The sequence below is a fragment of the Typha latifolia genome, chromosome 2 (genome assembly GCF_019914945.1).
Source record: "Typha latifolia isolate L0001 chromosome 2, TyphaL0001v2, whole genome shotgun sequence".
Classification (NCBI taxonomy): domain Eukaryota; kingdom Viridiplantae; phylum Streptophyta; class Magnoliopsida; order Poales; family Typhaceae; genus Typha; species Typha latifolia.
The window spans coordinates 16,059,734-16,075,682 of NC_133087.1; the positions used below are offsets into that span (position 1 = coordinate 16,059,734).

The 15,949-nt window shown below is 35.4% G+C and overlaps 2 protein-coding genes across 8 annotated transcripts; one reads left to right on the forward strand and one right to left on the reverse strand.

Moving 5' to 3' along the window:
* Positions 1-43: 43 nt before the first annotated feature.
* Positions 44-7,771, reverse strand: LOC140781838 (uncharacterized). 6 transcript variants are annotated; one of them, XM_073128095.1, is made up of 14 exons: positions 7,654-7,771; positions 7,148-7,214; positions 6,830-7,031; positions 6,488-6,562; positions 6,298-6,399; positions 6,033-6,073; positions 4,079-4,192; positions 3,324-3,438; positions 2,992-3,182; positions 2,800-2,916; positions 2,068-2,148; positions 1,677-1,915; positions 1,483-1,522; positions 44-832 (listed from the first exon to the last, which is right to left on the reverse strand). In XM_073128095.1, the coding sequence occupies exons 2-14, from the start codon at positions 7,184-7,186 to the stop codon at positions 287-289; spliced, it is 1,902 nt and encodes a 633-aa protein (XP_072984196.1). In that variant the 5' UTR covers positions 7,187-7,214; positions 7,654-7,771; the 3' UTR covers positions 44-286. The 6 variants fall into 6 exon arrangements, with proteins under 6 accessions (XP_072984196.1, XP_072984193.1, XP_072984194.1 ...); XM_073128092.1 differs by having other exon boundaries at positions 7,148-7,250; positions 7,654-7,755; XM_073128093.1 differs by having other exon boundaries at positions 7,148-7,269; positions 7,654-7,749.
* Positions 7,772-9,187: 1,416 nt separating this feature from the next.
* Positions 9,188-15,499, forward strand: LOC140781395 (DEAD-box ATP-dependent RNA helicase 8-like). Of its 2 annotated transcripts, none has more exons than XM_073127341.1 (10): positions 9,188-9,840; positions 11,032-11,092; positions 11,579-11,813; positions 12,267-12,505; positions 12,834-13,085; positions 13,163-13,343; positions 13,593-13,681; positions 14,039-14,112; positions 14,200-14,355; positions 15,077-15,499. In XM_073127341.1, the coding sequence occupies exons 1-9, from the start codon at positions 9,554-9,556 to the stop codon at positions 14,276-14,278; spliced, it is 1,497 nt and encodes a 498-aa protein (XP_072983442.1). In that variant the 5' UTR covers positions 9,188-9,553; the 3' UTR covers positions 14,279-14,355; positions 15,077-15,499. The 2 variants fall into 2 exon arrangements, with proteins under 2 accessions (XP_072983442.1, XP_072983443.1); XM_073127342.1 differs by having other exon boundaries at positions 14,200-14,336.
* Positions 15,500-15,949: the final 450 nt, after the last annotated feature.

The window sequence follows — 15,949 nt, forward strand, 5'->3', positions numbered from 1 at the left end:
AGGTCTTGTGGAATAACTCAAAAGTTAGCTGCAAGAATTTGGATAAGTCCATGGATAACCTCTTTTCTATTGGATGAATAGCATACAAACATATCAATTCACTTCCAGCAATAAAGATGTTTATCGTACAAACAAGAGACAAACTACGTCTTATTACAGTGGGACCAAATATGCAACCTCCTGCTGGTGTGTAACTTAACTGCACAAGTGATCTGACAGAAATGTGGTTTAGACCTTTCAAAAGCATATAGCTCAACATGGCGGGAAGCATAGATCGTAGTTGTGATCATGATGGCAAAACAATTTCTTGGCTCAAGATGAGATCAGACACTGTCTTCCCATGACGGTCAATTCTCCTAGAACAATTAACTCCTCCATCGAGAATATTCCGCACCACAACATTCAGAGAATGGATGCCTGGAACCTCATAAATCTCCACCCTGACTTGCTCTAGCAGATGGTATCTCTGCTGAATAGTGTGACTATCAGGAAATGATGAGGCATCAAGGAGAGTTGACATCACGTTCTTGACCCACTTTGGCGTGATCACCTTTTTGAGCCGACCAATGTCACTGGGGAAGTGAGGAATAACGGAAAAGTTCAAGTCATTTCCTTTGTCACCAGCCCTGCTATGAGCAGCTTGATACAGAGGTATCTTCTTTTCTGATGGAGCAGCAACTATATGAGGCAGAGCAGCTGTGCTACAGTGATGACTGCACTTTGATGTTAGTAGTGGTTCTTCTGCATTATGTTGTGTAGCCTTTTTGTTCTGTAAACGTGAGACCGTTGTCTGATTCGTACCTGATTTCCAAAAAACATTATCACGATCAACCTGCACATAGAATTAAATTAAGAAGCGTTATATTTCCCTTGACAATGTAAAAAAATTCCTTCTATATAGTATAGAATTATATGGATTGATAATCACACAAGAGGAAAATTTTTGAGTCCTCTCACTGAAGAAAATTTTAACATATAACAACTTTTATGTTATGCTCAATAATATGATCAAAGGACGAAAATATTGCACATTTAAGGATCCATGGAAATAAGACTGTTCGTTGTTGGAAGTGAAGTGATTCAAGTGACTAAAGACTCGAGTAGAAATCTGTCCATGTAGACACTACTGCTATATCTGAAATTTATGTTCTCTCTTTCAACTGCTATCCTAAAAGAGCTGAATTGACTGAACAATATCATTATTATTTTCAGCTTGTAGAAGCCAGATAGCATACCCAAGCAAGAAATTTGGGTTCAAATGGGCCAGTATAGACTTTCAATGCATAAATAGAAACTTATGCCCTAATTTGGCATAAGATGAGTTGTTCAGAGAGAAGTTGATGAGCAAACAAATACAATACTGGTGGCATTTTCTTCCTTCTTACTTACTACTAACCAATTTATAATAGTAAATTAAACGAGATTACTATTTCATTGCAAATGAAACATATTTCAATTCTCACAAAAAATGATGAACCATACCAGTTCCTTTTGAAGAAAAATCTCCTTCTTGTGTCCAGTACTGCATCAGGGAACAGAATTCAGAAATGAGTGCTTTTAACTTTACAGTAAAGAAAGAATACAGATTCTTTTCCATATATAAAAACATACAATCAGTTGCAAAGTACGATGTGTGCTGTTTGCAGAAGAATGTATAAGAAGTGTCTTGTACCTACCAGATACCACCACCACCAGCTGGCCCATTAGTGTAAAGAGCCATAAACTCTTTAATAAAGTGAACGGCATGCTCCTTCAGCTCGAACAATCCATCCATTCTAAGTCTAATATCCAAAACTTGCTCAGCAGAGGATGTTTGTATATCAGTATGAGAAGTTTTCAGACTGTCATGTCCAACAATGTATGAGACAATACGATCTTTAACTCCAGGAAATACTTCATCCATCCATGATCTAACCTAATATAGAAGGTAAGCATGAAGCATGTATTACTTCATTGTGAGTCTGTGGTTACATGAAATAGTTACCTCATTCAGCACACACATCATATATGAATCATGAGCAAGAAAACATGATTCCATAACAATGTTTCCTTGATAAGCACACTAACCAGATATTCTGCAGCCTGAGCGCGCCTTAAACATCCACACCCGCCATAAGATATCTCTCCCCAACCTTTCCATCCACAATCCTGAGGGTCATTATATTATTCAACATCTAACCATGCAGTAAAATATTACTAATTTCAAACACCAACAAATATGGCACGACGTAGACAAATATGGCATGCTTTAGTTCCAACTATTTGGGACAATCTATATGATCCTTTTTCTCCATTCATCTTTATTTAATGTAAGGGTAACAAATATGGCATCACATTATTCATTATATTTCAAATGTTGATACGAAATGTGTAACAAAAGAAGGGCATACATCATAAGGACTGATCTATTAGGAAGAGCTAAGGGAACTTTCATTTTGTTTTATGCACGTCTTCAGTACACCAATTTGTACCTCTTCTTCTGCTATTTCTCCTTTCTTCACGTTTACTAAATTAAAGTACTACAGACAATTAAAGAGTGTTCCAAATACATACTGCGAAGAATATATGTGGTATAAGAGATAAATAAAGAGAATAGAGATGAAAACGAAAAACATGAATTTATAATGGTTGACATTTTCAGACTTAAAACCTTTTCCAGACTCATGGAGAGTAACACCAGAAAGCTCAGCTAACCTCAAAAAATGTTATAGCCATAGAACGCAATAGAGATACTGCAACATACTCAAAGGTTATGAAGGTAACGGTTAATTATGATTGTTAGCTACTACATTAACTTACCATTGGGACTAACTGCAGAAGTTTTTCAGGGATATGAACATTAGAAGTTTTTGCCCCATTGCAGAGAACCTTGTCATCTGACAGTTGACAGAAATATACATTGCGCAAATCTATAACCTGCACTATTAAATTCAATCAATATTCTGACTCTGTAGAGTCCACGAAATGGTGAAAATTGTAATTGAACCTCACCACATCAGGAGTTATGTAGCTTCCAGGATCTCCGACCTCATAAAGAAGCTGCTCTGCACAAGTACTGTCGTTCAAAGCACCTCCACTACCAACTGCCTTTGCTACAGATACTTCTCCATTATAACTGATTTTAGCAAATGGAAGAGATAAATCTAGAAGCTGTTCAAAAGGAAAATCTCGATACCTATCTCCTGTTTAGCAGAATATAGTTATTGCAGCGTCACCAGATTGTAGAATAAATCTTGTAAAGCATAATAACATGAAGTAAAATATCTGCTTGGTAACACATTCATACTATCATATAACAGTTTTGAGAAAAATTAAGAGTGTACCAGGATGCATGAAATATCCTCCAGTGAGTTGACAACCACACTCTAAAAGATGGCCAGCTAAAGCTCCTTGTGCCAGTTTTTCACACTCATTCCAGTTCCAACCTAATTCATAAACCTTGTCATGAAGATATGTCATTAACTGAGGTTAGATGACGAGCTAATTAGATAACTTTATTTCTTTTCTTGGTGCATATAAGAAAAACTTAAACAAATAATATGGTGGAGTTGTATTAGTTGCTCAAAAGCTCAGTAAGTCTCAAAGTTAAAAAATTTAGATAAACCCATACTGCTAGGTAAGTAGGCAGGTCAATCATATTGGCCATTGTCTTATCTTGCAGAACTAGCAAGAAACCCCAAATAGACCTCTGGACCTGGGAAAGCTGTCGATAATGGAAACTTTAATGAACTCATCCAGGGAGTTTTTCCCATCCCAAATGCTTTAACAAACTCAAGGTAAAACACATCACTCTGTTCACTCGATAATTAATACATTGTAGAATCCTCCAAATAAACAAGATCAGAAGAATGAAAACAATAACATAGTCACAAAGCTGATACAAAAATTGAAGCCATTAGAATAACATGTTTATAAGTAGTGACAAATTTCTGCTAATAATTCCCTAGATTTTTTTCTCAATAAGAAAAAGGTTCTATTGTTATAAAGGAATGCAACAGAACATTTGCTACATTTCCACGGGACCAAACAAGATAATATAGATCATTTGTAGTCACATCAAGACACATGACCGACATACCATTGGAGCCAGGAATAATGCAGCATCAGCAACTCGAGAAGTGATGACAACTTGTGGTTTGTAACTCTCTAGGCAATGGACAATTGGAGCTGCTCCGAGATATGTACTCGTCCCCTTCACATATAAAAATGAAATTAAGATCAACGTATGTGGAGAAGTTCAGAAGTTTCTACAAATTGAAAACCATAGACTTGGTGCTACAAGATGGATACACAAATATTACTAGTCTGATCAACGGAATATGGAACATTGTAAGAACAGTCAAGATGTGAATTCGTCAGATGGAAAATTGATACAGAGTATTCGCATGGTGATCTTTTCAGTGTGTTGGTATGGAAATACATAACGAATGAGTTAAACCTCACCTCTAGTCAAGTATAGAAGAAGGATGATCTTACCAGTTTTCCCATTATCTATTCCAACTTCCAAGTCATCTTTCTTTACATCTGCTCTCAAACTCTTAACTCTCAGAAGTAGAAAAATATAGGCCAATACTATGCATCTGGTAGCACATGCGAACTCCCAAACTGGTGAACATGAAAAAGGGATGCGTGACACCCAAACCCTAGGACGAGATTGTCTAACAAAGAGAAGGAAGAATGTGTTGTCTGTTTAAACAAAAACCATTTCCCCTCCATCAGTTTTTGTCTAATGAAAATCAGAGTATTTCAGTAATTCAAATTCCATTAAAGATGTCTTCAGTTCCATATTAGACATAAGTAGAAGCTGGTTAAGTGATACAAAATGAAGTAAAGAGAGTTAACGTGATTTTATGTCAAAATACTAGAAAGTAAAATGCATCTAACTCAAACAAATCTTATAACTTATCAATGTCATAATAATGAATGATGGTTGTTCACATCCATCAGGGTCTTTTTGCAAAGAACATTTTGACACTATATATATATAATTCTGATTATATCCCATTTTACTCCACAAAGTCCAAAGAGGCAAACAAGTACCTAGGTGAGTTATTCGAGGTGGCTGTAATTAACTAATTATGCTCTTTGGATTTTCTCAACAACTGAAAAATGTATAGGAAATATGACAGTGTCACGGTAGCAATTACTTTTCCTTGAAATTAACCATACTGGACGCGAAAAAAATCTTGTGTGTTACCATCATCTTCATCATGTATTATCTCTGTTTACTATGCCTATTTGCATGGGGAAGCACATGCTAATGTCTTATTAGATCTAATACAAGGTAGCATCTTGATACTCCCACGTCAACTGTGCCAAAACTAGTATAGATTATAAAGCATAGGAAGTGTGTTACCCTATATCAACTTGTGCCAGTTGGCACATTCTGTACTTATGGCTACCAGCATGTGGTTGTGCTATGCTATGTCAATACTTGTCCTTATTTGGGGAATCCAGAATACAAATGCTACTAGCTTATGAAATCAAATGTAACACTGATTCTACTAGGTATACGTAGACATTGGCAAACAAAAAAGAAACAATTTCACTGAAGGCCACAAACTTCAATCCTGGAACTTAATGAAAAGTACATATAAGCAGCAGCTACATCAGCAGTAAATTATTATTAATCGAAGGGTGTGTTAAAATTATCGGGACTTCTTATAATGATAAAGTTAAGTTATGTTGTAGCAAAAGGAGTTTCTTTTGAAGTTTGTTCTAGCAAACTACCTGTAGGTACCATCATTATTTGTGTTTGTCATATGCATTGTGACCATAAGTTTCTCTCAAAAATCACCAATAAATTTAGAATAATAAAAAGACCTAGTACACAACAGAAAAAAGAACAACAATGATTTGCTGACAGAGGAGGTCATCCAAGGTCAAATAACTGCAGCTTACTTTAAAGCACAGAGTTAGAGGTTTCTCCGACAATCCACGAAAACCAACAAATCAGAATTTAGGAGAATAGAGTACTCCAAGCAAACACATAAGATCTTAACTTGGCAGTGAGGTCGGAGAAGGAAACTTACCCCTTTAAGTTTGGTTGATCCATCAGAAGATGAAGAAAGTCCTGCAAAATAAAAGACCAGCTTTGAGAACATATAGGAAATTCAAGCATAACAACTGGTCAGTTACAACCCCACTTTATATGCATGCTGCCATGCTTTAATGAGTAATGAGTTTAGTCACTTGATAAAGTAAAAAGTCATTACATGTCCTAGTAAAAAATACATGACGAGAAAATGAGAAATTTTCAATTTTTTCCATCTACATGTTGATGTATGTGAAGCTTACCTTGCTCTGCAAGAGAAACTTCATAGGCCACTGAGACCGTTATTGACAGTCCCAACTTACAGGAAACATCCAGTACTTCTTTCTGCGCACTAAGTGGATCCACTTCCAAAACCAATAGAGGGTTATGAATTACCTAAGAAAATAATGGACATATAGATGGCAAATTGATTGACAGTGATAAGATCATTACTTGCACCCATATTTGTAATGATACAAACTCCTCTTTCGACAGCCAAAGGTAGAAGCAGCAGCATCCATTCTGTGACTGCAAAGTTTCATTGGTGCAATAAACAAGACAGATCAAATTGCCAAAAAAAGAGAATCATTTTATCTAACAGATAAAATAACTAAGTTTCTTTGTATATGCAAATCTGTATGCAAACAAAAGACACAGACTTGCTTAATGTAAACTTCTAATTGTTATAAATTTATTCTTTTTTATATTTAGGACTTCTGAAATGCTAAACATATAGAAGTTCATCAATTCATTCTGAGTATCAGTAAATAAAGAACAAAAAAAAATTCAGCATACTTCGTGGATCATAGCCTTTTCCTCCGGATACCATGTTTTGGTAGTGGTCTGCTAGTGTACGTTCTGCCAAGCATTCAAGCACAAGGTAATCAAGTTCTTTGACTCTCTGAAGTAAATTAAGAGCTGCCAGTGGCCTGTCCCCGCCAAATCCGGCCCCACAACCAACATAAACTTTCTCCTTGTGCCGTTGTGGACAATCCCTCTACCATATAACATCAATAACAACAAGTTCTCACATCAATTTCTCGTTTTTACCTATTTTTCTTACATAAATAAAAATTACAAAAGGAAAAGTTTCTAATATGATATCATACTAACCAGCTTGAACACGCAATTGTAGACTTCACCTTTCTCCATTGGGTTCAGTTACAAGCACTCCTTTTAGCTATGGGCAATAGAAAAGGAGCAGCGGAAGTGATACCTGTAGCTAACGTACAAATCTACAACTTTTTGTATCAATAAATTAATTGGCAAAACGCAACATTTTATCTGCCATGGAAGAACTATAACTATTGTGTGCCATTCTACAACTGCAACTCTAGGGCATGTGGATCATAGAGATTTAGATGCTTCTAAAGGCTATGAGACTACCGCAGTAAGATATAACAAAATCTACACAAAATGAGATGAAAGTTAAAGATAAATTTGTCGCAACAAATATGGTTACAAGAACCTACCACCATATAGAATATTTTGGGAAAGGAATCCTGATACAAGAGTGAAAGAAAGAGTAGCTCTTGATCATGGATTCATGGGTGATGGAGATCAAGAATACAAAACATGCAATCATATAGGTGTGTTGCTTTTGTAATCGGAGGTATTACCGATCAAAGATGAGTGAGTGCGATGTAGCCGATCGTAAGCTAAAATTTTCTCCAGGGAGAGGAAAAGAACTTGAAGAACACGATCGCCATATTTGTAAGCACGGAGCTTGATCGTGTCACGTCGACATTCGGAAAAATAAAAATACCCTTGTCAGTGGGCCAAAGCAAAAGCTGGATCGGCCCAGTTTCGAGACCAAACATTCGTGGCCATTAGACTCCGGCTCATTATAGGCTATATCAATATAAATCAAGTTTAAATATTTCAAAAAAGATTATCTTTAGTATTCTAACAAAATATTATGATTAGTTTATGGGTGATTTGCAGTAAAAAAAACCTTTTAGTGTTCTAATCGGTAGAAATAGGCTCCCTAATGATCAAATTATAATTTTTTAGCCTTTTTTTTGTACTGATTTAACTTTGACAAATTTTAAAAAGAATGTTGTTTCCTAAAAAATCACCTATGCAATTTATATATATTGCCTATGCAAAATATACTATCTAATTTTCAATAATATGTGTATCGAGATTTAAAAAAAAATAGTGACGCATCACATATACAAAATGTACACTCTAATTAAAAAAAAATGTGACACATCACTTATGTAATATATATGTATCGGTTATGCAAAATATACGCTGTAATTTTCAACAATGTAAGCATTAAGATTTAAAAAAAAACGTCACTTATCACCTATGTAATTTATATGCATTATTTTTACAAAACATATGCTTTAATTTTAAATAATATGCGCATTGAGATTAAACGGTTGAATTGAGTTAAAAAAAAATAGTATAAATTAGTAAAAGAGACCTGAATTTATAATTTGATAATAGATGACTTTATTTCTGCCGATTAAAAAACTGAAATATTTTTAGCTACAAATCGCCCATTAGATTAGCGTTATGCTGAAAAACACTCTATAAATATTTTTAATGTGATATTAATTTATTTATTAGTAGTGATGGCTATGAGATGGAAAGAAAAATTATCAATGAAAAATAATACTTATATTCGTTGAATATTTGTAAAGTATTTATGGGTATAATACATTTTTTTTTATTAATACACTTTCACTTAAAAATAACAGATTTAAGTTAACCCAGGGTGTGGTATGAAAATTTTAAGAATAAGAAAAAGTTTTGATTACAAAAGTCCCAAAGGTGTGTTAATTTTAAAATGACGAAAAAGAATGTAGGGTGTTATTTGAGCATTTCCCTCTAATCTAAAAGCAATGGTTGCAAGTTCATCTCAACCGTCGATGCGCATAAAATTGACGAGGCCCCACCTGATTTAGAGCCATACACGTGTCGTGGGATATGTCGTCAGATACAAATTTATATATTGCATTGCTTTTGCTTAAAAAAATAAAGGAAGGAAAATTATAGATAACTCAAATAGAATTCCAAGCCGGCGTCGCTCACCAAACAAGACTACTACTCTACTAGATCTCCATCCTATGGTAATTTACTGATGGGCCCATCACCCCAAACCCCCGTCTAATTAAATCCCACCCTCATCACCATTTGTCCGTTACGGTATATTTGGGGCATTTCCGTCCTTCTACATTCATCCGCTCTCGAATCGCCGTTTGCCCTAAATACCAACACTCGTACGGAAAAAGAAGGCAACCCCTTGCTTCGAGAAATGCCGCTCTTCAATTCCTCGCTTGGCCTCGTCCGTCTCGAATCCTTGCCTAAATTACACGGATTAATGCTCCAGACTTCGTCTAATCACCACCAAATACCCCATCCAACGATGATTTGCCCATTCCACTCTCGATTTTAGAGGAAAAACAACGCTTGTTTCGAATAGTTTTTCTTTTTTGTTTTGTTTATTTGCTTTGCCTTTTTGTTTCTTCGAGATCTTTTATTTTTTGGGGGTGCTGTAAGGTTTTGGGTATGAATCCTCGAGGTAGATATCCTCCTGGAATCGGCAATGGCCGTGGTGGAAACATGGGTGGAAACCCTAATTATTATGAGAGAAACGCTCATCAACAACAGCAGCAGTATGTGCAGCGGAATCCTGCGCAGGGGCAATGGCAACAGCAGCAGCAGCAGCAGTTCCAGCAACAGCAACAGCAGCAGCAGCAGCAGCAGCAGTGGTTGAGAAGGAATCAGATGGGAAGCGATTCCGGCTCCAGCGAAGCAGCGGTGAAATCGGTTCAGCCGGACAGCATAGGATCAAGGTAAAAAGTTGAGAGGAATAAACAGTTGAGAAGAAAGGTAGTGGCTTTCTTGATATGGCTTTGTTTAGAAGAACGTTGTTTGTTAATTTATTATCCTGTAATAGGATTCTTATAGTTGGGAACTTTTCTTAGGCTCTTGTAGTTTGTTATGCTATCGTATATGTCACAAGTCACAACTGACTGTACAGTAGCCTGACCTGCTATCTGTTATTGGCAAAGTTAAATGTCAACTCTACCAAGATTATAGATGTGTTTGTAGTGAATATATATGATGGTAAAAATGCAAATTCTTTTCCTATAAAAGATAAAATTTAACTTATGAAGTCAGAAGTTATAGTCTTTGATGAGCACAGTTCCTTTCACTGTTTTGTTTGACTAAATGGTCTTATACAAAAAGCTCACACAGCAATCTGTGCTTCAGAATCTGATCAGTGATCACTAATTTCTGCTTCTTTATCTCTACATGCGGCTTAAAGATCACAATTTTATTCCCTTTAATTTTCAAAATATTGTAGCCATTTAATTTCTTTGATTTTGGATTATAATGTGAATCCTATTAGTTCATTAATAGTAAGGTACCGACAGTGTATTCCCTATTTCTTTAGTTTTTTTTTTTCCTTCTTACACCAGCCAATGCATGTTAAGCAGATATGAGGCTTCTTAGATTCCCCATTTCTTAATAACCATTGGTAGTTTTGGTGGTTCTAAGTTACATCTGTTAAATTATGTACCGCCATAACACCACACACTATACACTATGATGGAATTAAGCATTATCACTTTGATATATATTGAACGTATATATATATATTGTTGGGTGATAAAATTTTCTTGAACTTATTTTTTCTATACATGTTTCTCTTGTTTTTCAAGCCTACACTGTTGTACATCTTGCGTTGATTTGTATTTGTTTATTAGATCATTTTTCCTTACTGGAAATTTTTACATTTCTTTGTGAGATGTTTCCCTTTATATGCCTTCTTAAATCCTTTGATTGTTATTATTAATAGGTATTAAGGACTACCTCTGACAAATTGACAAACAAGAGTATAAATCAACTCTGGATATACTTTCAAAACTTGTGCTAGTCTCTGTCAATCTATGCTGAAATTAAGTTATTAATGTCTGATATTTCTGTCTCTGCATTTCTGAAACATTGTTTACCACTTTTCTTTTGTTTCCTGATTTTAGTTCTCAAGATTGGAAGGCGCAATTGAAGATTCCGCCTTCAGATACCCGCTACAGGACAGAGGTAAAGATAATTTATCTGTTGTATACTTGTATTACTTTATTTGCCCATATGAAGGGACATTATAGTGAAGTTGTCATTTTTGTTAGGTTTGATGACATAATGCTTTAATCTTTATATACTCTTTAATGTTCTTTTGTCATGTTTCTTCTAATTCTGACTATACCACTAGGTGCTTTCTGCTATACTGAAGTGCCTATACCTAGATAAACAGATCTTGTTTTACATCATTCTTGAATTGAAGATATTACTAATGTTCAAAATACTTTAGATACTTCCAAATTCGTAAGATTCATGTGAAATTTGTCAATCTATTATCTGTATGCTGGGGAATTCCATTTGAATAGTCCTAGATCCTAGAAATTGGGTAGATAGCAACAATTTTGATGCATTAGTTCCTTTTCTATCTATATTGGATATTCATTTATATTCAGCAGTATCCCTCTGAATATTGAAAGCATATAAATATCTGTGGGCTGTACTTTCCAGGATGTTACTGCAACTAAGGGGAATGAATTTGAGGACTATTTTCTGAAACGTGAGTTACTTATGGGAATATATGAAAAGGGATTTGAGAGACCTTCTCCTATTCAAGAAGAAAGTATACCTATTGCACTTACTGGTAGTGACATTCTTGCAAGAGCTAAAAATGGGACTGGGAAGACAGCTGCATTTTGCATTCCTGCCCTGGAGAAGATTGATCAAGATAAAAATGTTATTCAAGGTTTGATCTTGTGCCTTTAGCTTCTGCAATTGTACGTGTAGTTTGAGTAATTCTAGCTGAGGAATGTAGAAATGATTTCTTGCATGGTTTCATGTTATTATCTTCTCCTATATTCGTCTACAATAGTTTATGTAAAGTATAGAGCTTTTTGGATTCCTTTTTTTTTCCAAAAAAAAAGAGAAAAGAATCTAAGAAGATCAGTTTCTTTGATTATTCATGAGTAACTGTCATCCCAAATTTTTCTGTGCATGATTACATTGTGGAGGCATTCATACCTTTTGTTATCGCATTAAACTTTTGTTGGGTATTCATGCTATTGCAAGTTTGCAGCCACATTTTGGTGTTTTCTGCATGATGACATACCGAAATGTTCTCTTACCATGTAGATGCAGGAAGGAGTTCAAGATTCATCAGCTTTTTTTATTTGCTAATTTTGTATTTTCTGCTGTTCAGTTGTCATATTGGTTCCTACGAGGGAATTAGCTCTGCAGACATCACAAGTTTGTAAGGAGCTTGGGAAGCACTTGAAGATCCAAGTTATGGTCACCACTGGAGGAACCAGCTTGAAGGACGACATAATGCGTTTATATCAACCTGTTCATTTGCTTGTTGGGACACCTGGTCGAATACTTGATCTCACTAAAAAAGGGGTTTGTGTCCTGAAAGATTGTTCAATGCTCATTATGGATGAGGTATGATTAAATTTCATATTTTTAGTATCTAATGTTTTCTGGCGGAGTTTCAAGTTTCTCCAGGCTTTGTTTCATAGAGAAGATATTCTGTCACACCTTCTCTAAACACTTCCATAGTTGGGATCTGAAAGATCACAAGCATTTGCATTGTGGATTTTGTCGATATTGTGGATTGTCTTGCTCTATACTCAAGATGCAAATTAATCTGTACTTATTATCTGTAGAGTTCTGCTCCTGCTGAAAAAGTTAACTCAGCTGCACTGTTTTGGGATTAACTTTTTCCTTCAATTGTTCTTTTCTGAAAAGAGTATGAATTTTTCCTTTACAGGCAGACAAGCTCCTGTCTCCCGAGTTTCAACCTTCCATTGAGCAGCTGATCCGTTTCCTTCCAGCTAATAGACAGATTTTACTTTTTTCAGCGACCTTTCCTGTGACTGTCAAGGATTTCAAGGATAGATATTTACCGAAACCTTATGTAATTAATCTGATGGATGAGCTTACGCTTAAAGGAATTACACAATACTATGCTTTTGTAGAAGAAAGGCAGAAAGTTCACTGCCTTAATACCCTTTTCTCAAAGGTTTGGACTGCTTATAACTATTTGTTTGGTGGATACTATCCTTGTTTTGAAAATGATTGTTTTCCTTGTGACGACAGCTTCAAATTAACCAATCCATTATATTCTGCAACTCTGTTAACCGGGTAGAGCTGTTGGCAAAGAAAATCACTGAGCTTGGTTATTCATGTTTCTACATTCATGCTAAAATGCTGCAAGACCATCGGAACAGAGTTTTCCATGATTTCCGAAACGGTGCATGCAGGAACCTTGTTTGCACAGGTACTGTATTTGATGTTTTTTATCCAAAAAAAAAATTCTCCTGTATCATCATCATCAGCAACAACTCATAATCTCACCCTCTCACTATCTATCCAGTCTTTAGATTGAGATAATGTGGTTACTCAGCTGTAGTTCGTTGGTAGTTTTTGATGTTCATAACCTGCTATTTGCTGGCAGGTTGGTGATTGGCCTGGAAAGTACTCAAATTCTCTTTTGAGCCTCTGATAGTTTTTTGTTTTACTTTTGCAGATCTGTTCACAAGAGGAATCGATATCCAAGCTGTTAATGTTGTTATCAACTTTGATTTTCCTAGGAACTCTGAAACATATCTGCACAGGGTATGGTGTTTAAACTCCTTGAAATCTGTTAATCAATAGATATGGTTGACTAGTTTGATGGTGGATTTCAGCCAATATTGCTTAAGAAGTAAAACATTGCCATTAGATCAGCTCAGATTAATTGGATGAGCTAGTAATGCATAATTATCAAATATAAATAGAAGGAAGACAGAAAGATTGAACCAGTGAATAAGTTAATATTCTATCATCTAATGTAGATTTTACTGGTTCTTGTTTAACATGCCTAAGCTGTTCTTACTTATTTTCTGCCTTCATCTGTGCATGCATCGTTATTTTCTCAGTATCATAGGTATGCATTTGCTTTCCTAAACAGTGTACCTGTTTTACATTATTTAGGTTGGTCGTTCTGGGAGATTTGGACACCTAGGATTGGCAGTTAATTTGATCACCTATGAGGATCGCTTCAACTTGTATGCAACTTAATCCTGAAATTGGACCTAGTTATTCTCTCTCTTTGATTGTTTTTATTTAACATTAAGATAATCTTCCAATGGCAGGTATAGGATTGAGCAAGAACTTGGGACTGAGATAAAACAGATACCTCCGCAGATAGACCAGGCCATATATTGCAGATGATATGTTGGGGCAATTGCTTGGTTTCCTTTTTCATGCAAATAATTAGAAGACCATCTCTGTAAATATCAGCTTGTCAAGTAATATGATGCTATCTCATTCTTGTTCTTTATCATACATGAAGTTTTCATTGAAAACTGATATGGCTGTCTGTCTGAATTTAGCTCCATTGGGAGGATAAATCAATATGCCATACAATTTTTTTGCTTGCAGAATAAAATTTAGGGATGTGGTAGGTGGGGGTTAATATGGATAATTCCCTAAATATGTTAACATATGGATCTAATTAGCTGTAAAAAGCTTTAGATATTATTTTATATGTATAACACTATCTGGATACCGACCTTGATTCCAAGTCAAGCTAGATACACAATCTATATCCATTTTGGCCAAAACCTAGAAAACTAAGCAGGTTGATATGGATAATGTTCAACCTATTTTCACCTTTGGCAGCATCTTGACTAGATCAAGAAGAAAGGACCTCCTACCAAGATGTTACAGTCTTATTCTTCACCTGCCCTATTTAGTATGACTTTTGTGGCAGGTGCTCATGTCGAAAAGCAGTTTTTCTTTTGTTTCTCTTGTTTCTTATACTGCTTTATGAAAAAAAAATTATCTCAAGTAAATCTTCTCATGAAGAAGTAAGCTTTTCTTGATAAATTCTGACCAACATTAATCTTGTTAATATATAACCAACTTGTAGATTTTTCATTTCCTGCTTGCTTGTTAAGTTTGATATTTTTTTGGGTTTAATTTTATACTCTATGAGTTGCAGCTGATGGCATCTTTCAATGTACCCAGGGTTTATTTTGTGGGGCACTCAATGAGACGAGATACTAAGATCAGCTCTGGTCGAGGATCCTCAATCACCACGATGTATCTCATAGAATATTTCTTGTAGCCCTGTTTTCTCGGCCTAGCAATTTGTGGTCAGAGTTTGATTGGCTCTTAACTTTGGCAGATGCCTTTTTAACCTCTGTCCTGGTTAGCTTATTTTATTGTAGGAGTTCCGTTTCTGCTTTCTGATGTTCCACGATGGCTGGTCGGAATGGATATTTGGAATTTAGGGTTTTAGTTTGCTTGTTGAAGTTTAAATTCAGATGCCGCTATCAATTGTGTAGAAGATTAAAATTGTACTTTTGTCCTTCCTGAGACAATCAGGAATTGTACTTTTGTTCTTGCTGACATGAATTGGGCTCACACTTGTTGGTGGTGTTTTATGGATGACTGATGTGCGTGATAGGTATATGCACTGCCAATGGTATATGCACTGCCAACGGAGCAACCAAATTACGTTGATGCATAAAATGTTGCTGCTTGTATCTATCTTGGTTGCCTAAAATGCCTTTATAAGCTTTAACCCTCAACCTAAATGGCTTCTCTTTTCTTGTGAAATGTAGATGTGCCCTGAAGAAAATGTTCTTGTGATAGAATATGTTCTCCCTTTTTTTCCCTTTTTTAAAAAAATTGGAGAAGAATATAGAATACGTTATCTTTCTTTTTTCCTTTTTTTTCTTTATATAAGGATAGAGAATATGTTCTCTTTAGTGGTATAGGTAAGTCTGCAGGTAGCAAAATAGATACTGTTAAATTCAGAATATAATGGTGATAATTAAATTAACATTCTCTTTATTCTCATTTTTCTTTTCTTTCACACTTCTTCATCATTCTTAT